The 24,706-nt window shown below is 42.4% G+C and overlaps 3 protein-coding genes across 3 annotated transcripts; 1 reads left to right on the top strand and 2 right to left on the bottom strand.

Moving 5' to 3' along the window:
* Positions 1 to 1,610: 1,610 nt before the first annotated feature.
* fzd2 (frizzled class receptor 2) lies at positions 1,611 to 4,479 on the bottom strand. The gene has a single exon (XM_071534219.1). The coding sequence runs from the start codon at positions 4,309 to 4,311 to the stop codon at positions 2,671 to 2,673; it is 1,641 nt and encodes a 546-aa protein (XP_071390320.1). The 5' UTR covers positions 4,312 to 4,479; the 3' UTR covers positions 1,611 to 2,670.
* A 2,470-nt stretch (positions 4,480 to 6,949) lies between these two features.
* Positions 6,950 to 11,928, top strand: moto (minamoto). The gene is made up of 7 exons (XM_071534220.1): positions 6,950 to 7,012; positions 7,531 to 7,700; positions 8,026 to 8,130; positions 8,463 to 10,215; positions 10,818 to 10,952; positions 11,482 to 11,662; positions 11,741 to 11,928. The coding sequence occupies exons 1-7, from the start codon at positions 6,950 to 6,952 to the stop codon at positions 11,926 to 11,928; spliced, it is 2,595 nt and encodes an 864-aa protein (XP_071390321.1).
* Positions 11,929 to 13,863: 1,935 nt separating this feature from the next.
* ccdc43 (coiled-coil domain containing 43) lies at positions 13,864 to 17,043 on the bottom strand. Its single transcript, XM_071534227.1, has 5 exons — positions 16,834 to 17,043; positions 15,507 to 15,600; positions 14,623 to 14,758; positions 14,357 to 14,412; positions 13,864 to 14,120 (listed from the first exon to the last, which is right to left on the bottom strand). Exons 1-5 carry the CDS (start codon positions 17,005 to 17,007, stop codon positions 13,933 to 13,935), a joined length of 648 nt encoding a protein of 215 aa, XP_071390328.1. The 5' UTR covers positions 17,008 to 17,043; the 3' UTR covers positions 13,864 to 13,932.
* Between the last annotated feature and the right edge of the window lie 7,663 nt (positions 17,044 to 24,706).

The raw sequence follows: 24,706 nt of genomic DNA, 5'->3' as shown, positions 1-24,706 counted from the left end.
TGGAGTTATACATGTCTAACATTTTCCAACATTCCTCTGCATGCTGAGAGCTCCAGCCCATCAGGTACAATTTGTGTAAAACTTCCCCAGATGGGTCATGCAAGACAGACATCAAGGTTTTCCTGACAGAATATCACATAAAAGATGTTTTTTTTCTGGCAAAACTCAAATGCTCTGAAAAATTTATCGGGGCATCTGATTCCATTTAGTTTTGAAAGTCTCAGATCCAAGTTTTTAGTCTACGCATTCACAAAATCACAGTCGTGTCTCTCCTCATTCAGATTCTCCGTTCCCTCTTTTCTTTGTTGTATTCCTTGGAGAAAGACAAAAGCGACCAAATTACACTGAATTTTCCATAACGCTCTCCATGCCCCTCCTCCCCTAACCCCTGAAACAATCTCACTCTTTACCACCAGCACCCCACCCACATGCCGCTTCTCTTCATTCTCTCACTCTTCATTCGTTTCTCTGCTTCAGCGCAAAGCCAAACAAGCCAGCCATTAAGTTGAGTTAAGCGCAGGAAGTGGGCCTTCGGGCCAGGCGGCACTGTTTACAAGGAGCTAGTCAGGTTTCAGCGGCGCTTTGAAGTGAGCAGCACACAGGAGACTGTCTGTCACTAGGCAAAGGCCCAGCGCTGCTCCACTGACTCACTCACATTCCCCCCATTCATCTGAGCGGAGAGAGGGAAGGAGGGCGGGGGCAGAGGGGGCGTAGAGGGGCAGGACAGGGGAGGCACAGGTAGATTTATGGTTTTTCCCCCTCAAACACAGCATCCGTTGCTACCTTTAATCACTCTTTACCTGTCTGTTATCACAACCCAGATCTTTATGTAACCCCACATAAAGATATAAGAAAAACAAACAGCTTGTCAAACAAGTCGTGGTATGGAATTGAACTCCATTGATACGAAGGCTGTCAAGTACAAGCTCACTTCAGTGAATATGACCAAGTTCAATCTGATGCAGTCAATACGTGCTGAACATCCCCTTTAAATCTATGCAGTATGAATGAAACAATATGAATGTAGGTACAGTCTGTGTTTCTCAAGAGCCTGCTTCTACCCTGGAGCCTCTGCGCTGAGGCAGGAGTATCTGCTTTCTCCAACACACACACACACTTCATGACATCACCTCAGAGAAGGTTTGGTTTCAGCCATGCATGGCTTGGGGGATTCCAACTTGGCGCTGTGCACCGCAAATGCAGAAAAGTAAAACATTAAGCAAAGCTGAACACCCTCATTTTCCCTTCACTAACATGCAGACGGTAACATTTTCACACCTAATCTGGGAACAGCTCACAGACGATTGTGTTGATTTAACCAAGCCCTTTCTCTGGACAAAAAGTTTTCACAGTTTGTTGGCACTGCTAGTGCAAGTTGACGGGGGATAAAACCCTCCATCTCAAAATGTCACAAGCAATCTTTGTGCCAGTATTGCTACCACATTCTAACAGGAGGCTGGCGCCAGCTTCTCTGAGACAAAACACACAGACGTGAAAACTTTCAGAACGTACAGGGAGGGGGCTTGATTAGTGATAAACAGGACAGGCGCCTTAAATCTTGACAGTTCCCTTTATAGGTGCTCATTCCCTCTATCTCACAGAAGGCTACATACATGGTGTGTAATAATTTCCATTAAGACTTCCAATAATCTTCTTAACGGTTGCCTCACAGTCTGAGGTAACAGATGTTCAGGTGTGACTCAACTGTCAACACTGTGGCAAAGGCAAGTAGGCAACATGGCTGCCCTTTTACAAAGTAAAGTAGTTCAAAAAACGCACTAGCAATGCTGCAATACATAGTTTATACAGAGTTTCAGGAAAAAGGTTAACATATTAAAGGGAAAAGTCTAAGAAAACATAGAATACTGCATTTTTGTGGGGGAAAAAAGCATCTTAACTAGGGATTTATCAAGCATTTGATTTATGATTATTTGATGAGTGCAACTGATTAGCCTACTCATTACTGTTCAGATACATCGCATGTCTTCTGTGGAGGAGGTGTGACAGAACATTGGGAAAGCTTCCCTGATATGATACAACATACTGAAATTAAGATATTCTTTGAAGTCCTCAAGCAAATCAATCATCTATTACCTGGAAACAATAAAGGAGGAGCGAGTCTAGACCTATATGGCATCCTTTCAGTGCAAAAGTAAAGCAAGCACACTGGCAGATAAGAAAAACATTTACTTTCTTTAAATACAAATATAGAATTTCATGTTTTTACAAATACTATTTACAATTTCATTTAATTACACGTGTGACATGTTGACAGAGAGAGACGATAAGTGGCCATTCTTTGCATGGCTCATTCCCTCTCTCACTGTTCCTTGCTGTCGGATCCTCGCTCCCCTTGAGTTTATGGTGGCTTTCAGAACAGGGCCAGAGAGGGGGAGGAGAGCATCTCAGCACATGGCATCCATAGTAGCCATGTTTGTTATTTGTTCAGACAGTCAGGTTCGGTCCTTGTTTATCCAGCTTGTCCTTTTGTCAAACCCTAACACCCAAACCCTCAATTTGGCATGCATGTATGGCTATACAACTGAGTCGAATACAAACGCTGTAGGAATCTAAGCTAAACTCTGTGCTACTTACCTATCACTTGGGGAGGATAATACACACATCAGTCCTGACAACATATGAAAGAAGTCCCGCTGCTTGGCCTAATTTCTACACAGTGGTCTCTCCATGCTTGCTGTTTGTCAGCCTGGTGTAGAACTTGTGCCAGGAGTGCAGAGTCTTGCCAGACCAGATCCAGAAGCCGGAGGTGATGCCCACTATGAGCGTCATCAGGTACTTGATCATGTAGACCGTGAAGTCCGGGGTCATGCGGGGAGCGGCCTGCATGGGGCAGGGGATGGCCAGGCCCTTGCAGTTGTGGCTGACCCAGCTGCGCTCCCAGTGGGGGCGGAAGGCCTGCTCGTAGAAGAAGCAGGCGATGACAATGGTGGCCGGGACGGTGTAGAGCACGCTGAACACCCCGATCCGCACCATCAGCCGCTCCAGCTTCTCCGTCTTGGTGCCGTCATGCTTCATGATGGTGCGGATGCGGAACAGCGACACGAAACCGGCCAGGAGGAAGGAGGTCCCGATGAACAGGTAGATGAAGAGAGGGGCCAGCACGAAGCCCCGCAGAGGGTCCAGGCTGCTGAGGCCCACGAAGCAGACACCACTGAGCTCGTCCCCCTCGATCTGCCCGATGGCCAGGATGCTGATGGTCTTGACGGCCGGCACCGCCCAGGCCGCCAGGTGGAAGTACTGAGAGTTGGCCTCGATGGCCTCGTGGCCCCACTTCATGCCCGCCGCCAGGAACCAGGTGAGGGACAGGATGACCCACCAGATGGAGCTGGCCATGCTGAAGAAGTAGAGCATCATGAAGAGGATGGTGCAGCCCTCCTTTTTGGTGCCCTGGACGATGGTCTTGTAGCCGTCAGGGTTGAAACTGTCATTGCACACCACCTTGTCCCCCAGGAAGTAGCCAGCTATGTAGGCTATGGAGACCATGGTGTAGCAGCCAGAGAGGAAGATGATGGGCCGCTCAGGGTATTTGAAGCGCTGCATGTCCACCAAATAGGTGGTGACTGTGAATAAGGTAGAGGCACAGCAGAGCACGGACCAGACGAGAATCCATATGCGTGCAAAGTGAATCTCTTCATCAGTGAAAAACATGTAACCTCCGCTCCTTGAGGGCTCGCAGGGAGCTGCACAGTCCGCCTCCCCTAGAAACTTATAATTCAGATAGGGGGGGACTTTGAGGACAGACGGGCAACGGAAAGGCCTGTCAGCTGTGGAGTAGACCCGGACACCGGGGGTCCCGGGGACGGGCACGTGGACGGGCGGGACCGTGGCGGCGGAGGAGTCGTTTTGGCCCACGCAGATGTGTCCGTGTCCCAGGACGGGGAAGTTCTCGCAGCGGAGGCGCTCCGGCCACTGGAAGCCAAACTTGTTCATGAGCGCCTCGCAGCCCTGCTTGGCTCTCTCGCAGATCGACCTGCACGGGGGGATGGCCTTCTCCAAAACGGTGCACACAGGCGCGTACATGGAGCACAGGAAGAACTTCAACTCCGGCGAGCACTGTACCTTCACCAGGGGGTAAAACTGGTGCACCTCCAGTCCGGCGTCCTCTTGGTTGTAATGGCCCACTAGATTGGGCATGATGGTTTGGTTGTAGGCAATGTCCGTGCACAGTGGTATTGAAATGGGCTGGCAAAACCCATGCTCCGGGACGGCGATTCCGTTGTCCCCCTGATACTGCGCTGATATCAGCAATGGCAGCAGGAGTGCAATACACCAACTCTTGCAAAAAAACATTTTCCTGGGTGATTTTAGTTGTAGGCTACAGCTTCAGCCAGATCAGAGTGCTGTAAATCTGTTTAGTGTGTAGCATCAGGAGTTTTGCGACCAACTATCTGTGCAAGAGTCAGCTAAAGAAAAAGTAGTGAAGAAGTGAACGCTGTCCGTTTTGTGCTTCTCCTCCGCTTCTCTTGCTGCTGGTTGACTTTTTTCCTTTCTACAGCTCCGATCCTATCACTAGGGTCAAGTCAGCCACAACAAGAAACATGACTTCCGTTAACACATTTCAAAATAAAACGCATATTGGCGAACATTTGTTGCAACGTTTTTTGAGTATTGCAAAGTACGAAAGTAAAGAGAAAGAATATATTTAAGGAGGGATATGTAGAAAATGCCCCCCCCCCCTTTTGACTTCTATGCGTTGTCAGGAACTAGGGTTTGAATATGTATCATGCCAATAATAGTAATATGAATATTCATAATAATATAGTAATTAATAGTAATAATAATAAGAAGAGAATGAAGAAGAAAAAGAAGAAGAAGAAGGAGAAGAATCTATTCATGCAGAAATTGTTGCACTACAAACAATTTGGGATAAGGGCTTCCCATAAACAACCAATATAGTAGACAAATTATGGAACAAATTTGAAATCAAATTGCATCATGTCCATCTTATTGGAGGTGGATGACAGAGCCTGGCCAATGTCCATTTCTTAATGAAAGCCAAATATCGGTCTAACCCTGCTTTGTGCACACAAACCTTTTTTTTTTTTTTAACGTGCCAATATTTATGCTTTTATTTTGAAGGCAGAATCGCTTGTTTTTCGATCTTATTCCGGCTAGTTCTCTCTGACTTGACGCAGCAGCTCGTCGCGTGGCCCAACCAGACTGTTTCAAGTTCCCCTTGAACTCGGTGGATTTCAGAGAAAGGAGGAGGCAGACGGAAGGGGGTCTTGAAACCTGCTTGAAACTACTTCCCACCTTTACTTCCCCACCCACATCAAAGCTTGGCACTCTCATTAGTTGATCAATCAATCAATCAATCAATCAATCAATCAATCTGGCTATCTATCTATCTATCTATCTATCTATCTATCTATCTATCTATCTATCTATCTATCTATGTATGATAAGATAGGCCTAAGATAAAAATAATGATCCCTGTTGGTAAACTGGATCATTGCAGCAGTAAATAGTAATAACATACAGCAAAGAAAATATAATCTAAATAATAATATATCAAATGGGAGTTATATAAATATATGCAACCACAATTTCCATTTTTAACCCTTGAACATGTTAATTAGAATGCATGAAATAAAAATGTATGGGGAAATTAAGTTGTGCAAAATAACAACAGTAGAACTTACAGAGACAAAGAAAGAATGAATGCAGAATATATAGGCATACAAAAATATGAAATGTGCAATATGAAATAATGTAAAAAATTGGATAGATATCAATATATATAAGAATATAGGAATATGAAAACAGATGTGTGATTTTAGCCGACAGCAAACATGATATGCAAAATGCGCATCATATTCAAGTCTACCGAAGACCATACATAGGTAGGCTACAGAAACAATATGAGAAAGTAACAAAATAGTCATATTAAAGTGATGTAATGGTCAATAAGAAGGTTGGTGAACTATGGTGATCATCACAAGAAAAACAACTAAACAAGGATCAATAGTATTTTCAGATAACCATACTTTTTTTTTTTTTTTTTTTTTTTTTTTTTTTACATTTTCCTCCTTAAAAGGCCCTGTCCTCACTTACATTAGTTGATACTACTTAATTTGACGTGGACTACTGAATTTACATCATTTATGTGAAAAGGGTGGGTGTTCCTCATGAATAGAATGCCAGTTTGGGCGTGTCATGGGGAATTATCTATTATTGCTATGATTTTATATTGCTTCGTGTTTCATACAGGGTGGTACATACCATCGGGTGGTTGAGTCATGTGTTTTTCATATGTTGCCCGTGCGTTGCTAGCAATTTTTACAGTCTATGGTTGCGTAGTTATTTGTTGCTATGCCGCTTTGGTCTGCCCATCCCCCCTTGATGTTAATTGGACAAAAATTATACATCATCAGCCAATGGCCGCTCAAGACGTTCGCGAGGACAGCCAAGAAGTTCCGCGGGGTTGAGACGCAAGCTCGAGATCATAGGGAGAGTCGACTGACTAGTATTAGTTGTGTGGTTTAATCTGTGAAGAACAATAATGAAATCGTAAATGTGTAAATTATTAATCTCCAAAAGTTTTCCGTCACTTAATTTATGGAGGTAAGCTAACCGGTTAGCCGGCTAACTTTGACAGAAATAACTACCAAAGTTAGTTATCATTATCTAGCAAGCAACGTTAACTTGAGCTAACTAAATTAGCCAAGACGCAAAAGTCGGCTTGCTAGCTTGCTCAGTTAGCCGATTTGGCTACGGGACTGCTTATTCTAAAGCCAAACCAGCAGTTAACAGTCGTTATGTGAAACAAAGCCACAGCCATATTTAATTTGTAACATTACTTTAAGTACTAGCTATGTGACATTTTGTTATAGATATCAACTTTGTTAACAATGAGTTCTTTGATGTACCTTTCCAGGTCAATAATTGATTAAACATTAAAATCAATGCAAGTTCAAGGGAAGTTAGAATGGCATTTGACCGGCATCAGAACACATTTGCAAATTCACTCTTCCCCACATACAAGCATCAGGTAAGTTGTAGCACGATCAGGCCGATAGCAGGCCCATAGCATTTTTATGTGAAATGAAATATTAGTAATAACTATATAATTGGAGTTGAGTGAGTGCTATTTTTTTTATATTATGGTATCTAATGGTGGAAAACACCATTTGTTGAATCAGTTGGGTATCATAATTGCCTCACAGCCAACTTTACAAGATCATTGTGCTCAGAGAAAGTCTATGAGGGCATCTATGAAGATGTCACCCTTCCTCACCTAAACTTTTGTGGGACAAGATTTTGACATTTTTTTAATTTCAATTAGGCAACTCCACATAAATGTTGAAGATTTTTGAATGATTGCGTCATGTATGTTTTTAAAGGCTTTCTTAGAGAGCAGTGATCTTAAAAAGCCAGAAGGACTTGTGGTGCCTAATTGGTTCAATAAATCTTGTAATGTGAATCCATCACCTTGGTGTGATGGGAATAAGATAGAAGTAAAGCCTCTAACGCTGTAGCTTGATAAGAATTTTCTTTTTTACCTCACAGTCCAGTGTAATTGGAGGCAGCGGAAACAACGGAAGCGTGGCTCAGCCCTTCATCCCCATCCCCAGCTTCACCCTGCCTGAACAGGACACAGCCTACATACCCTGGTCTCAAAATGCTCACGACGATCCCTATGAACTAATCCATTGTGCCCAGAACAATATTAAGAGCAGGTATTCAGCTTTAACTGGGTTCACAATAAATGCCATGATTACTGTCTTCTGTACTCTATCCTGTATATTGGTACACAAAGTGTGGCTCAGTAGTGTTATGTGTTATAGTGTAGCAGAAAAAGAACTAAAAGCTCATAATAATTTCTGCCAAATTGAAGTAGGTTTTAGACTATAGCCTGTTCCTTGGAGGTAGTTAAATGTACTTTGTGCAAATCCCATTGTGGAGTTGATAACATGTTATTATGTGAATGTTTTCAAAGAGAAAATTGCCTTAATTAGAGTGCTGCATGGTAATGCTGAGGAAGTTTTTTTCTGTATGTTGAAGGAATCCCACTGATGGTACTGAGTGTGAAGGGGAGGCAGATCTACATGGTCTAGTGTCAAATATTTTGGAGGAAGCAGATTCACTGGACAGCTACTATGCTGAAGGGTATGTTATTCAAGCCTGAAGGTTTTCACTTTTGGGGGAGGGGTGCATATTACAGTATGTACTGTATACAGTTGGGTTACCACAGTGCTGGTGAGTCAAACATTCAGTCATCTGAGTAAGACAACTTGTAAGAATACATGGATCACAGGAATTTTTGTTTTGTTTTGTTTTCATTCTCAAAGAATCTATTATTCTATTATGCAGTCATATTGTATTACATATTTTTCATAGTTTTAGCTTTTAAAAACTGAATAGATATTGCACATGTATTGTTTTATTAGTTTAAAAAAAAAAAAGCTAGCATTAAAGGAAGTCCTTAATTCTTCTTTCAGGAACGTATCCACATTTAAGCCCATCTGGTCTCCAAAGACTATGAGAGAGGATTTGCTGCAGTACTTTAAGTCAGAGTCAAAAACACAACAAAACCCTGCCTTTCTTCCAAAACATACATGCCGCGAGTCCTTTAATAAAGCACAAGCGCAGCCAATGGACAAATATTTTGAAGAGTTTTATCAGCAGTTCAACGCCTTTGGTAACGCTCAACAATGGCTTTTTACCTCCTCCAACGGAGACACGGACAGCTACACCTCCCAGCCTCAGAAACTGCCACCAGGTCTACCGATGCCCAACACAGGGAACTCCTACCTGTCACAGACAAGACAAAGTAAACATGACTACATCTCAGCCGATAAAGACAGAGGGAATAGTGGGCCTATGAATAATTTCCCTGACCTCAGTGATGTCTTTGCCCCTCAAAGCGAGATGAGCAGCCGATGCTTTGATCCCTATTATGCGGACCACTCCATCCAGAGCAACGTCAAGCCCATGAGTAATGAACAGTATGTGCCACAAGAAGTCAACAAACTTGTCAGCAATTTCCAGGCTTTAATGGCTGGTGAGCAGGATAGCTTGCATCGTAGAGAGCCTCAAAACACACACAGGCAGCCAATGGAGATGCACTATGAAGACAGCATGGCTGAACAATGGAAATTCACCAGTCCTGCAATGTCAACACACAGTACTCCTACAATGCAGATCCAAAAAGAGCAGGTGGGAGAGTTTGGGACAGTGCAGAGGGAAAGAAATGGAGGAGTGGGGAAACAGACATTTCAGGGCGATAGTAGCTCCCAAAATCTACCCGGGTTCAACCCGCAAAACGTAGAGTACTTCCAGCAACCGAAACCCCTTTCTGCATCTTTTAACCCCACAAACCAGTACCAGAACAAGATGGCCACGCATACAGGAAACGCGTCACTCCTTGTAACCCTGGGCATGAACCAGCACCCTCAGCTTCACAGCCAGCAGAGCCAGATGCAGAACAAGATCAAGCCACCTAGGGCAAACTGTGGACCTTCTAACACATCTTTTTTCTCTCAGTCTGTGTCAGAGTTTGTACCACAGCACTCCCACCAGATGCAAAGAGGCCCACTGTGCATTCAAGACTACAGTCGTGGGGGTGGGCCATCCACCCATTGCCAGCCAGGACAGGGCCAGGCGGGGACCGGCCTGGATAGCATTAGGAAGAGAGATGGGGGCTTAGAGATGCAGTTGGAAAAGAACAGGATGCATATGGCTGGCTTTCTGGGAGAAGGCTTCAACACAAGACCCCATAGCAACACTCGCATGAGAGACGGAGACAAGAAGCAGGGACTCCCACAAAACCTGTACTTTGACCTGCTGGGGAACATGCACAACTCTCAGAGATTTGGTGGAGGAAACAGCACAGTCAGTGCAGGGAATGCACCGCAGTTTGTGCCTCTCATGTATTCTGTAAATGACCCCAGAAAGCGCTCCTGCATGCCTTTTAACTCGTCTAACTTCAGCTCTAGATCCTCGCTGCCCTATGGAAGCGGCGTTCCCGTCATGGATTTGGGCGATATGATGTCAGACAATGAGTTTGCAGCTTTCAATCCCTACCTCAGTGATGCGATGGGCTGCAGTGGAGAGAGCATTTATCCTGGCATGGCTTCGGCCTCGAGGTCCCCGAGGATGATGAAGAACCGAGGAGGACCGATGAGCCAGCTTCACTTCCACCTAGAAGAATGTTACGAGCAATGGAGGTGTTTGGAGAAGGAGAGAAAGAAGGTGTGCATTCAAAATTGGAATTGAAAAAAGTTGAGTCACTAGATGTATCAGGTGCACACACAGTGATCAGGTTGTATCTTCACTTTCTTATATTTATTGATATATCAATATATTGAATGCCTTTTCCAAGTTGGCCCCTTTTTTGGAAAAAAAAAAGATTTTTATCACACATGCACTTATTCTGCATATTCATTGGCTAGTGTGACTGTGTGACTGATTGATTCCACCTGGAAATCTCTCTTCCATATATCATCTATATACATACATATATTTATGTCCTGTTATCTACCACCAGCCACCTTGATAAAGCATTCACCCAAACGTTGGGACTGGTGTGGTGTGATCATAATGTATATCATAAATATAAATATGAGAAACTGAAGATACAGCTTGATCATTGTGTGTGCACCTGATACAACAATTAGTGACTTCAGAGTCTTGTTCTTTGGATGATCACTGCCACTTCAAATCAGACAAGATATATTTTTATTTTTGTTTGCTGCTGGGTCTTGTTTCACTCTGACTTCCAAAAAATTTGATTTTTTGTGCTGATTTCAAGTGTCATGTCGTCATGTTTGTAAATATTTGTATTTCAATTTTAGACAGAAACTACCCTTACCAAGACATTTCCTGGGAATCGGACTGCAGCAGTGACCAGCACTAGCCTACCCAAAATGCCACCAAACCCCACGAGAGTCGACCATCTGATTGTCAACCAGATACGAGAACAAGGAAGGGTGAGACCCCTGAATTTATGATTGCTGTCCTACTGCCATCTACAGGTTAACTTTGTCACAGCAGTCTTGTTTATAAGGTGATATTTGCCTAAAGATTAGCTCTAATTAGCGCTCTCATCTCAATCACCAGTGAACCACAGAGAATTGCTGCCCCAGAGGTTTCTTTAAGTCTCTGTTCACTTGTATTATTTGAACCTTGTACAGCAACTGGGACTCCAATAAGGAAATCATTTAATCTTTTGGAATATCTTTTTTTGAAACCTCATATGGCACAGGGATATACAGTGCAGACTAAAACTTGGTTCTTTTTGAAACAATACGTTCCTAACTATTAAATAATTTTAATTCTTTTTTCCGGATCTGCATCACCTTTGCTTGAATATTTGTCACCCTAACCCTAAGTAAATTTGCTGAAAGGTGAACACGGGAAATAGTGCTAATGTTCTAGTAACATGGAATATCACTTTAAGATGTTGTGTTCCAAGGCCAGGAGAGGATTATAAGGATTGGTTGTGTTCATGTGTTGCAGGTGGTGAGCCTTCTGGGTAAAATGGAGCGTCTGCGCAGCGTTCCCCTCCATGCCAATATCAACTCAGCACTGGACAGACATTATGTGGCTATTTGCGTTACCCAAGCCAGACGCAAGGAGGAGTTTGTCAATATGTCCAACTGCCAGAGGCAGGGAAGGGCTCCTTTCAGAGACGACAGAGGTAAATCAGAAGTGCAAGGTTAGGAATAAGCTGCTTTGTCTGAAACGCTGCCAGTCTTAACTTGCTTCTGTTTGATAGACACCCTGCTGCTGGCCATGGCATTGAAGGACTTGTGTGCGACCACAAGAAGGACCCGCACAGCGCTGTGGTGCGCCCTCCAGATGACGTTGCCCAAATCTGCAGAGAAGCCGGATCACCATGCTGTCAGGGAGGCCACGTTGGAGGAGAGCAGCTGCTCTTACTCCTTTAGTTTTAAATTGGAATGATTTAATAGGCAACAAGCACATCTTAAATGTGTTGATGAAATTGTAACCACATTAAAATATCCTGAGTATAAATTCCCATAGGCAGGTTAATTTGAGAATATGCTGATTATTACCAGTCTAATGAAAACTATAATCAAAATCTTCAATATTGAATGTAGGAGTTAACAATGTCGGACAATTTGTGTTTGTTTGCCATCATTTTGAATGGGCAGTTCTCTATTATGCTGTTTAATTCAAGGCCCCACTTCAACCAAAGGCCCATTCCTTTTCCCATTTGCTTCTATTACTGACCTACAAGTCGTGTGTCAGAAATTTTATCTGCTATGTGGTGATCACTGTAGACGAACATACAGTATTACTATGAGATGAGCACTTTGAAGCTTGATACTGGTTGCACTGTTTGGCATCCGGGAGCTTCAGTCTTGTTGTGCAGGAATTGCATGAAATGTAATTTATCCTGCCGCATCTTAAATTAATTTTGTTTAATTAGTGTCAGGTCAAAATTAGTGTGAATCTTGCTCCATCAGATTTGTATTTAAAGGCACTATTTATGCTGAACATGTCAGTGAATGTTCCCATTGTTTTACTTATTTATTGGAATGTGAGACATCCTCCGTTCTGGGTATTCCCAAGCAATAACTGAATCATAAGGGAAATCGTTTAAAATGTACATGGTGGGTATTTTGTTAAATGTTCCATCTTTTGATGCTTTGATTTTTCCTCTGTTAACAAAATGCACTATAATCAGTCCATTGTTTTTATTTAACTGTCATTTGGTCAAAAGTTTGAACTGGACCAGAAGATGCCTTAACTGTTTTCAAAAAATAATTTTGTTTCGATGTTTCTTATTTTAAATTTAAATTAGTCACACTGTCCTCAGATTATAGATAAGAATGATGTTTGATAATACTATCAGTGATATATGACAGTGTGTGAGACAGGGATCAAGGCCTGTATCTATTACATAGCTAAGTTAAAGAATAATTATCTAGGAGCAGTTTTGCCTTTCTGGACTAGCTGAGTCTAGATCAGCTCTCTTTTGACCTGCTTGGTGAATATGAGCAGGGTTGTTCCAGTCCCTGTAATTTTAATGTTCCTGTTTTGTTAAACAGATCTTTTTTTTCTGTAAGTAGTTGTTGCATCAACTGGAAACAAAAAAAAATAAAGCAATTCAAATAGCTCAAAATGATTTTATTAATTTGAAAAGATGTTAAACCCCATTGCAAAACATTCAGTCATGGTACATGATACATTTGAGGTATAAAGGTATTGACCGCTGCTTTGTTCTTATTCTCAGACAAACTGCATAGACAGGGAAATTAAAACCTAAAGCGTCAAAATGAAAGCACTAAAACAACATGTGACATGGACATTTGCCTTCACTGAAACGTGGCGGTGTGGAGATGAAAGGCGTTTGCAGCATGTTGGCACGGAGTGGACAGCAACAGAAGCTCCAAGCACTCTTATGAGAAATCTGCATCCCACTGGGCATTTTCCCTCCGTCCCTACAGTGATCAATCCAATTTGTCTTTCAGAAGTAGACTACCTTGCTCATTTCAGGGGCAGCTGCGTCGAGGCTCGGGCAAGGCATGCTGCGCAATGCTACATTTCAGTTGGATCCACCCCATATTGGCAGAGACCTACTGGAACTGTAGCAGATAAAAAGAACAGCTATTTTTTTTCCTGATTAACAAAGCAAGACTGACTCTAAGGCAAGGGCATGTACAGATTTCCAGCTTTTGCTCCTAGACAACAGCTTTCCAGAGTCTTCATTTTCAGAGTCCAGGGGGAAAAACACAAAATTAATGGCCAGGATTTGAAACCTGCACAACATTTAGGACACTGTTGTTGAAGAAAGCAATGAACAAAGAGGGTCTTAATGAAGTCATGTTCACATCAATGAGGTTTAGGTTAAAAAGAGGCATCAACTGTTGATTCTTTTTTTTTTTTTTTTTTTGTCCGGCAACAAAACCTTTCACGTTCAAAGTGTCCTTTCTCGTCATTTTATCTTTTGCGTTCACCTTTCTGTGTACGCTTCTTCTCCTTGTCTTTCCTGTCTTGCTTGGCGAGTTTGTCCTTCTCCCGCTGCATCTTGTCCGTTTCCTTCTTCTTCTGAGCGTCTTCGCGAGCCTGATCCCGCTTTTGCTTCTGCCTGCTCAGGACCTCCTCCACGTTGGTGTTCTTGAACAGCGCTGACACTCTCAGTAAAGGACAGTTGGACAAAAGCAAATCTGTTTTTCTAATTAAATATTTACCTACATTACTACTACAGGGGCGTAAATGATTGGAACTGTGTATTACTTGTGTAAACACCCATGGTTGTACACCTATTGCATAATCCATTAATATTGCAATAGGTAACAACTGAATTCAATGTGATTATAAATGGCTTCCTCTGTTTTCATAAGGATAGCTTTAGAAAGGATACATTTATCACTTACAGGAAAATTAGTCGCACTTGTTGACTCCTCTTCTTCAGCTTCAGTGCTTATGTCAAGGAAACAACTGACAAAAATTTTAAGGACTAAGAATACCTCTGAGTAGACATTCATTGGATGACACAACCTAAGATGTATACCTTCGTCTTCCCTGTGCACGGTCAAAGAAAAGTCACACAGAGTTGAAACATACATGCTATTCTTATCAGTGTGAACGTAGCCTTACCCTCGTTACACTTTGCAAAACCAAGGATATTCCTCTTCGTCTGTAATATTGCCGTACTGAGCGAGGAGGGCCTCTTTCCTCTTCTTGGACTCCTCAGTCACCTCCTTCTGTTTCACCACGATCTGAGCCTGTTTCTCTATCATGCTGGCGATGGCCTGAACCTCAACTTCAGACAGGGGAAACACACAAAGAGTTCTGCTTACCACAGAGTACACAGCCAAACTGCAAATAAATTTGATCTTGTTGGCTGTTATGAAGTAAAGTTGGACCGCTGAGGTGATAAACAAGTACTTGCAATTAGCTGCAATTATGAAGGTACATTAACAGATTGAGCCACAGGGCGCCTGTCTGAGCTCAAGGCTCCAGACACTTGTATGGTTGTGTGCAGAGACAATTACTTTCCAGTAATAGCAATGGCAAAACAATCTTTGTGGAATTTCTGATTGCAGTCTCAGGAATTGTTTTTGTTATCTGTCCCCTAAGGTCAGACTCAGACAAAAGTGTCTTCATTCACTCTGCTCCTTCAAAAGCAAATTATTTTAAACTAAAACTAAAAGTTAATCTCTCTGGGAGTTCAAACTGATAAAGGATCTTGTGGCAGACTCAGTCGGAAACTATTTTTGCTTTGTTTGTTCAAGATTTAAATATTTTTGTGGAGCCTGCTGGTTTCATATTGGAGTATTGCATTTAGGAGTGCTTAAATAGAAAAATTTACTTAGTTCTCTCTTTTATCTGACTTTTAACTGTATTTTGACTTCATACATTGCTGTGTGTTGCTGTTCAGAAACATTTATGTTTGTCATGATGCTGCTTTCTTGGCCATGATGCAGCTTTCTTGGCCAGGTCTCCCCTCCCCTCCCTCATTTCAATGAGACTGGGAATTTGGGTGAATAGAAGTTAAATGAAATAAATACCGTCATCAGCATCGCCCTTGGCTGCTGATCGGGCGCAGCTCTCTGTCCACTTATTGATGATCTGTCTGCAGACGTCGTCCAGGGTTTCCTCCTCCTGCACACAAAGGACAGTTAATACTTCACATTAAATACTCAAGAGCCGGTTTGTGTGTGCTAACCAATGGCCTTGTATCAGCACAATCTGTACATATGGGACACATTGTAGACAACAGCCTGGTATTTCACCGGTAGCTTACACAAGACTATATGACCCACTGGACTCATTCACAGCTAGTCCGTACTGACTATAGCACTTTAGTTTCTCTTAATAGTGATCCCACAGTCTACTGTATATAATTAAGTGTAACTCAAAAGCTTTAAAGCAGAATGTTACCAAATTTAGTCTTTGCATTAAAATGCTGTTATTACACCCAGACACACTTCAGTTTGTACAAGTGAACATTCACCTCTGTCTTCTATAGGTAGAAATGAAATGGAAGAGCAGACTGGGGCAATGCCAGCATGATTTTGTTGTAAAAGACATAAAGGTGAGACAATGTGTATTTGATTTAGATGTATTGTTATCACATTTATTATTCTAGCAGAGTACACATCGCCTGTTTCCCAGTCATTGTCAACAGAAATGGCTAGCTTGTTGATGTTTGGTTTCCAGCCTTGGGGAGTGTTTTCATGTTCACATACTGATTAAATTGCACTTGGAGAACATGACAAAACATTTATCAGCACTCTTGAGTTATGTGTATTCTCTGAACAGTATTCCCCTTTAAACTAATAATAGAAACAGCTGACCGTGATAAACTCATCACACCTGCTCTAGTTTACCAACGACTGTCATGACAGCTTATCCAAAATGAAGAGATCCAGGTCCAGTGGATGGTACATCAATCAGCATGTATTTCAATTAAATCTCACATCTGTTCCCACCAATTTCTTCCAACAAAATGCACCGTGGTGTGAACCAGGGTGACATGTAATAAAATGGTGCTTGTTGGATTTATATGCCGAATTTACCAGAAGACCCTAACGAATACAAGTTATGCTCTACCAGGTAGTGTATGTGTACTACCTGGAAAGAAAGGCTACATTTAACCCCAGACTCCAGATTTTTGAATGGAGTTTGGCCTGACGTTCAATCCATAAAAGAGAGAACGGCAGGTATGGGTGCTTTGGGTCCCTGGACCCTGTTAAACAACGACTGCTATAACGAACGCCAGTATCTTGCTCCATATATGACAGCTGACACCAACGATAGTTTTTGGCAGACAACAACAAATGACTCCAACACAGCGGTAGTAGCTAGGCGGGGCATGCCGCTGTGGATATTCACCAGAAACGCGGATAAAATTCCTTGAAGCGTATCTCCTTTCTCTTCGTCGCTCTCCTCTTCTTGTAGGACGCCTAAAATATACGCCCCGTACACCTCCCGGTCCACTTCCAAGGAGTCTAGCCGCTCATTTAGCCAGCTTTCAAACTCCCCGGCGTCTGTCACGGGCGCAGCCATCTTGGCCCTTTGGGGTCCTTCGAAAGAGTACGGCTGTCCTTTGTGATTGCCTGTGCAGATAATGATACAATGTTTGACGCTCCAAACAGTTTTTATTTTTTTATTTTTTATAAAAACCCCCCCGAAGAAACCCGTCCAGGTGAGAACGTAGGAATCTCATGTCGATAGTCACATTGGACTATGTTTACTCTGGAAGACGTGCATGCGCAATAAAAGAGGTGTTTTTTTTATTGGACAAAAAAGAAGTAACTGAAACATACAAAAATAAATCTAAGTATACATAGAATTTGTACTACAGTCTGTGGTGCAAAGTACGGGGTACATTAGCTTACAAGAAGTACGGGGTACATTAGCTTACAGTTTACAAGAAAACCTTAAATGAAAGACGTTTATCAATTTCACAGCTTTCTAATCGGAATAATACAGGATAATATTTATATTATCCTGTATTATAATACCTACCTTATAAAATATTAAGCATATTCTTCTTTTAATCCATACAATTATATTTATAAATTTGGAATTGATCGATTAAGACACAGTTATCACAGATTTGGTCAATGTCGAATCAACAAACGTATTTTAGCCTCCATCTTTAGTGAAAAATGCTGGACAGACAATTAAAAGTTTTTTGTTTGCCTTGGCATATGAAAAGTGAAGTTTTTGACTTGAGTACTTCGGTGGATGAGGCCACATGAGGGCGACAAAATACCTCTCACAACGGTGAGCTTCACATGTGGACTACATGGATCAGCACGTGGTGTGTGCTGGTTGTACTGAATTGGTGTTTCACAGCCAGAAATGAGTGAGAAGTTGTCATCCACGTGTTATGAAGCTCAAGTCTGTACACGTTTTCTGTGGTTTTATCTTTTTGTGTGCAGCTGTAGTTAATGTGAATTGTCCTAGAACAGACCTGCCATATAAAAGACCTTTGTGAATTTTGAACCGGCTTGATTGGGACTGATCTGAATTTCCCCTTCAACATATTATTGATCCTTACAGCCATCTGCACGTTGGAGCGGCAAATGCCCCTTAAACAGCCATTTCAATTACAGTTTAGCATAGTTAAAATTGAAATGGCACACATTGTTTTATATTTATGTATGCTGTTAGTATTAAATTAGTAGTATACCCATTGACAGTTTGTTCAATATGTATAACCTACAAATGCAAATTAATAATGACTTAAGGTGATCTTGAATACATTTTCTTGCTTTTTTTTGTTAGGGCTATTTGTTTTTACCTATTCAATTTTATATGAATATTTCTATAATAAACTCTGTCCTTTTTATAGTAAGGGCATAATCTGGGGCCTCGTCCCATTTCCCAGATACAGTACGTCTGCATCCATTTTCATGCATTAAGTCACATTAAGTCAATTTGCTCCAGTTAATTTCCAAGTGTGTATCTGCATTGACTAGGGTGGACTACTTTAGTGATTTTTAATTTAAGTGCATTAAAGGTAAAATTCACTGTAGAACAGAATTAGCATATGTGATTGCTATTATCTTGGACATTTCCATCTAGGTTGTGAATATAAATATGTCTTCCTCAAAGCTAGAAACGAGAGCCAAGACTTTTTGGATGATGTCATCAGGAGATAAATCCTGGAGCGGCTCTGCTGTCACTGAATGGGAGACTGAGTTTATAAACGCAGAGACAGGGACCAGGGAGACTGGATTTGACTTGATTTTTAGGGATATGGGAACATTTTGCTTCTTTCAGCATGACTATGAAAAATGCTCATTTGAATGTAAAAGCTGAAAAATACATTACAAGGATTTTAGATTTGCAATGTACATAAAAGCCTGCAATGTCAGTCTTCAATTCAGTCAGTTGAATGGCTCAAGGTTTTGTGTCCCGATGGTAACGCAGAATAGAGCCTTGGTTCTAGCTGCAGTTGTTCAAGTTCATACATATTGATGGAACAATCTAAGATTATTGTAATAAGTGAATTAATTTGATTTGGGTTGCATTTTAGCTTCAAGATATATTAAGCACCTCTTATAAGCCAATTTTTCTCTACTTTAGTTCATAAGAATGACTTCAATGAAAAAAAGGAAATACAGCTTGAATTCCTCTTTTAACAAATGTTACTACTCAGTTTCCACATTAAGCGCATTAAGAATGTATGAACCTACCTGCAAGGAACAACTGGAGCAGTGGAGCACCTCTAATGGTCCCTGTGGGGAAATTGGGTCATTGTAGCAGCCGAGAATATGATATTGATAAGAATAGAATGAATAGAACGTATGGAAGATAAAACAGCAAATGATTACAGCGGAAGTGCATACTAAACATGATAAATAATCACAACAAAAAAGAATGATAGAATATAATGAAACCAAATATACACTTATCCTCGTCATGCTAAAACATAATTCCTATTGTCTCAAAATATTTTTTGCAATCTCGACCATTAACAGATTTACAGGTTGTCAGATGTTTGTAGTTTACTGCACATATGCAGGTGTGTAAATGTGCATCGCTGGCTCTCCACATCATTAGATTTACAGAGCAGCTGTGCAGGTGTGCATCGCTAGGTGTTGCCAACAGTTTTTATTATTTATTTGTTTGTTTATTTGAAAGGGACAATGCAATTTGACATTGTTACACACTGACACATGAAACATAATGCAATGCTTATAGGGCTTATAAAGCATATCTACAGAAATATTTCCAGATGTACATTTTTATTCAAAATGTTTCCACATTTAACAACCCTTTGCTCATTGTTCATCATCCTACCACCTGGGAGTGTCAGTGCAGGTACTTTTGCAGTGTTGAGATGACACCTGAACAGGGACTGAACCGGCAGCTGAACCCTCAGATTTAAAGGTCCTTTGTCTTGTGATCTGTTCAGGCTCTAAGGAGACATCTGAACTGCTGTCTGAGGCACCAGCTGAGCCGGAGTAGTGCGGGCGCTGCGGAGACACCTTCGACACTAGAGGCCTTCTTTGCTCGACTGGACACGCTGCAAAGAGTTGTGGTCTCGTCTGCTCCGTGGATGAGGTATGTTAATTTACGCCTACAAACATGGCCACTTGACGTCATGTCAGTGCAAGGAATATCAAAAGGGGAAGTTCTTAGTTTAGCTACTCAGCTTAGTTATCCTCCCACTCTCTTTGTCTGAAACAGTTGCTAGGATCAGGCAAAGACGGTAGAGAAATGTTAAGACTGAATAAAAGCCTTCTGAAGTGAAAATATTCTTTCACGCATTATTCATCTTACCTACTTTTGTAAGGACCAGCCCATGATTTCTAGCGGTTGTTTTGTTGTCGGCTGTCCATTTGAATGAAAATGGGTGTAGAAAATGTATCTGCTAGCCTGGCTTGTTAAATTAATGTCAACAGCCAAAATTTGAATCAGCGCTAAATGCTTGGTAATGGCAGTCAAATCAGTGCCCAGGGATAGTACCATGAATCATAAAGTTCTTGATTGAAAATGAATGGTTGATTGTACACTAGTTTGCAGAAGTACTTGTGCACCCACTTGTACGCTTTGGGCACTATGCATACCAGTGCTAGTCTAATCAAAATGTTGATTTCAAAATAATCAGCTATTCTTTTTGATTCAGTGGGCAGCTGCCCATCAAATAGCCTTTGGAGACCACATCCTCATACTCACAATATACCAAAACACTGAATAAAGGATTTGTTTCCAGCATCTAAGGTAGAAGACCTCGAAGACAGAATCATTTTGTACCCTGCTAACCTTTTAGAAGGTTGTTGCTATGCAGACAGGACAACTGCATTGGCTGGTAACAAGACATAGTTCACTTCAGGTCAGGAAAAGTGAAAGAGCTTCTTAGTATGCCATACAATACAATACAATATAATTTATTGTGCATTCACATGGAAATTTGTTTTGTGACATAGCTAGCAGTACAAGCATACATTCAGTATACAACATGCAGTATATGACAAACATACAGTTCATTCCCACATACAGAGTGCTGTACAATCCATCATTTAATTTATTGCCTCTGTTCATACTGCACTGTTCAAAAGTCTCATGGCTGAGGGAATGAAATCTACCCAGGTTCTATTTCTGTTATATCACGGGACTGTGAATCAGGTTAAAGTTAAACCAGTTACAGGAAGGGTTAAGGAAGCGGTAGGTACAGTAGAAAGGTGTTACATTTAGATAAGAATGGTGCATTGCTTTAGGTTAAGGTGAGCATAAGCCAAGACTTTACAACTAACTTTTGCATTACTGGGAGCTGTGCCAGTGCAGGTGGAGACGCAAGTGAAATACAGTTGTGCTGCCGTCAAGAGCAGCATGAAGGAGTGTGACATTCTGCTCTTAGCCACTGGATGGAAGTAGAAGACACTGATTTGCTTCCTGGGTGAGAGACAGGAGAACATATTTTGGTCTTTGATTCTGTTGCATGACAATAGCTTGGAGTTTATATGGTTTATGAGTCATTGTTAATTGTACCATGCATGTGCATCAGTTTGTTAAAAATATAGATGTAAACAGAGCTGTGGTGATGTGAAGCAAGAGAATGTCCTGCCAGCTGTTTGTTCACCCTCTTTGAGTCAGTGGACGCCGGGACAACAGACAACACCTCCCAGCTGTCTGAATATATTAAACAATGTTTCCATGCGAATGGCTTGATCCTGCTTCCAGAAAGCACTTTATGTGTGGGTATCAGTCCCCCGCCCCCCCGCCACTGCTCCTACATAACGGCTTCACACGTCGCTGGCCTTGCAGTAATGAAGTGCGAAGCTTCTGCGATGCCACGGGGAACCTACCGTGTGGAACTGTACTCTCTATTTTAGTGCACCGCCTCCGTTTCCTCCCAGCCCAGATACATTTAGTTAGTTTAGTTAAGTGTTTAGCACACTTTGTACGTTCTGCATCAGGCAAGGGCCGAGCCGACTCGTGTCAGACAGCCTTAAACAATTGTGAAAACCGGAGTGACAAGTGGTTCGGTGTGCCACGGTCACTAGTTCCTGCTCTAGATTGGGTGTTTTTGCTCCAACGTGGCTGTTTTACAGATGTTTTAAAGGGAGTTGGGGTCAAAAGAGATAGACGGAGTGTGAGGGAGCATGAGGGATAGAGTAGCGTACAAGTGAGGGAGGCAGACTGCCATCACAACAGGCTGCCGTAGTCATATTTCAAGCTGAGGGGCCCAGGGTCGACGCATAATGCCATTGCCTCTCTCAGTACTGCGTAGCTTTAGGACGCCTGTCCTATTTATATTGAGGGGCTGTGGATTGATGCGAAATGACGAGGGCCGCGAGGCTGGTGAGTGGGTGGGCCTCCACATGCTCAGCTCCACAGGCAACCCTCTCCTCTAACGCGCACACGCACATGCACACGCACAACCACACTCACACACACATACACACACTTGTCTTCATGTCCCAATGCCACCAGCCTGAGAAAAGCCCTACAGTCTCAATGTGCAATGTCCTCTCTCTGTCAACATATCCTCTACCCCAACATTAATGTGACAGAATATAACCAGCACCCGGAACAACCAGCCAGTGCAGAGCAATGAAAAACAGCATGTGTAACAGACATGTTTCCTCATCTTCTCAAGCAGATTGCTTCCTCATCACATGGTCGCTTGACATGCAGCAATGCTGAAAGTTGCTGTGTGTAAAAAGCTAGTAATTCCATGGAATAAGCTTGTTAGATCAGTTGTAGTTGATTTCTTTGTTATGTGGCAGCACAGAGGCTTGGATACACATTATCCTAACAAAAAGCTCAACTAACTCTATTACAGTGTAACAACTAATTGTAAGTCAAATTAGGCCAACATAGGCAATGTATTACGGCAATGTTGCCTGGAATGATTCATATTTTATGATGACTTCCCTTGATTTGTTAATACAATTCACAATCGTCATAATTTTCCTATTCCCCCTCACATTTGTCGTCAGTGATCTACTCTGTGAGGAAAGGGAGGACACATTTATTCAATCAAAGATGTTTATTTGTTTGATGATCCGTACAGGTTTGCTTGTATTGCAGCTTAAGTGACTACATGGCAGTGATGTTTGCTGGTTCACTGGCGCCTTGCAGCACAGTGATTGCGTGTCTCGGCGGTGGAGAAAAATTTACTTGAGAGCCGATAGCCGAGGGGATAATCTAGTAATGTGTAATGAGGGCACTTATTAGTTGTTGTGTGTCTATGCGGTTGAGAGCGGTGGCGGCGGACCTCCCCCCCTTCTCCCTCTGGAGAGGCATGGCTGTCATTCCTCTCATCTAGCTTTTTAGTCTGAATTGTTGGCAATTAAAACCCCGCCATGTGAGTGTGGAAAAAAGGTAATGAATATGGAACACTAACTCAGAGAAGTCCACAGAGGCTGCTCGTTCACTTCTGAGGGTTCCTTTCTCCAAATCATTGGGAAGCACAAAGACCAGTTGACAGCGTTTTTTTTCCCTCTGTCCCTCACTTGGTGTGTGTGTGCGCGCGACTCCCCAAACGGCGGCCCAGAGGTTTTCAAAATGCGAAGCCCATTCTTTCCAGGTTGGTGAACTTCCGCGACCTCTGGCAGCGAGGAGAAAGTTTTTGTCGTGGGTTTGGCGCCCTGCCTGGCTGACCGCGCCAACTCTCGCCGCTGAACAGAACAGAGGAGTGATGGGAAGGGGGCTGAGTGGACGCGTCTAGACAGCCAAGTGGAGGAGGGCAAATATTTAGCCATGCCACTTGGGGAGGGGATCCAGGCCTCCTCCCCATGCTAAGGCATGCCTCTTAGCCACAGAATCAGGCCATGTCCCCGTCCTTCTCCCTATGCTGCTCCACGCTCTGTATTCAGGGTCACGGATCTCATTTCTTGGATAATATTTCAAGCTGGCCACAGATGGGGAATTAAATTGAAGACCTGGCTTGGTATGGGGCATAAAGGATGGATGTGGGAGGGAGATCTCAGAAAGAGGATATGGAAAGGAATTAGATACTGTAGATTTAGTCGTACTTAGGCTAGTTTTAAGGGGCTTGGTAAATGGATGCATGAAATGCTGACTGGGTTGTGTGTATACTGAATGCAAAATAACCCCATAGTCATCACTTCAGTTATCCAATGTGGCACATGAGTAACCTCATTTTAAAATGAATTGTTATTTTGCAGTTGATTGCTGAATGCAGTTTTTGCTTTTTTCCCTCTCTTAAAAAACATGATAGTGGCAGGGTGACATTTCACAGTAACTAAAGGTGTTTACATACAATTTCCAATATTTCCCCAAATATGCTGCCTATCAAGGCTCATTCCCGGGTATTTTCTCGCCGCCTGTGCCGCATTTGAATAAGTCTCCTAATCAGATGAATTGCTGTCAGATGACTGCCTAACAAGGTTACACAAATCAGGGTAAACAATGTCTCAAACTATTCAGCACACCACTTTGCCACACTGACAACAATCCTCCCATCACGGTTCTGGCAGAATGGTGACAGAGGGTAAAGAAGAAGACGGAGGGAGAGGGAGAAAGGTCCGGCGGGGTTTATCCTCGGTCGTGCATGCTGATTGTTGGTTGCTGTTTGGCGCTGCAGACTGGCGCTGGTGTCACGTCTGCTGATGGGCCAAGTCAACCCTGCGCTACTGGTAGCCGTCACTCAGTCACACATCAGACAGCGCAGTGCAGTCTCATGCCACCTGTGTTCTCAGAGTGTTTTTTATCTACGATGATCTGCCTCAACGGCCTCCTATTCTTCATCTGGTCCCTTTGCTCAGAGCCAATAAGGAGA

The sequence above is a fragment of the Centroberyx affinis genome, unplaced genomic scaffold, assembly GCF_046629955.1.
Source record: "Centroberyx affinis isolate AG114_WGS23_722 - 3 ecotype Tasmania unplaced genomic scaffold, CSIRO-AGI_Caff_v1 ptg002502l_1, whole genome shotgun sequence".
Classification (NCBI taxonomy): domain Eukaryota; kingdom Metazoa; phylum Chordata; class Actinopteri; order Beryciformes; family Berycidae; genus Centroberyx; species Centroberyx affinis.
The sequence above is the reverse complement of the archived record's forward strand: the minus strand, read 5'-3'. Positions and strand labels throughout refer to the sequence as shown.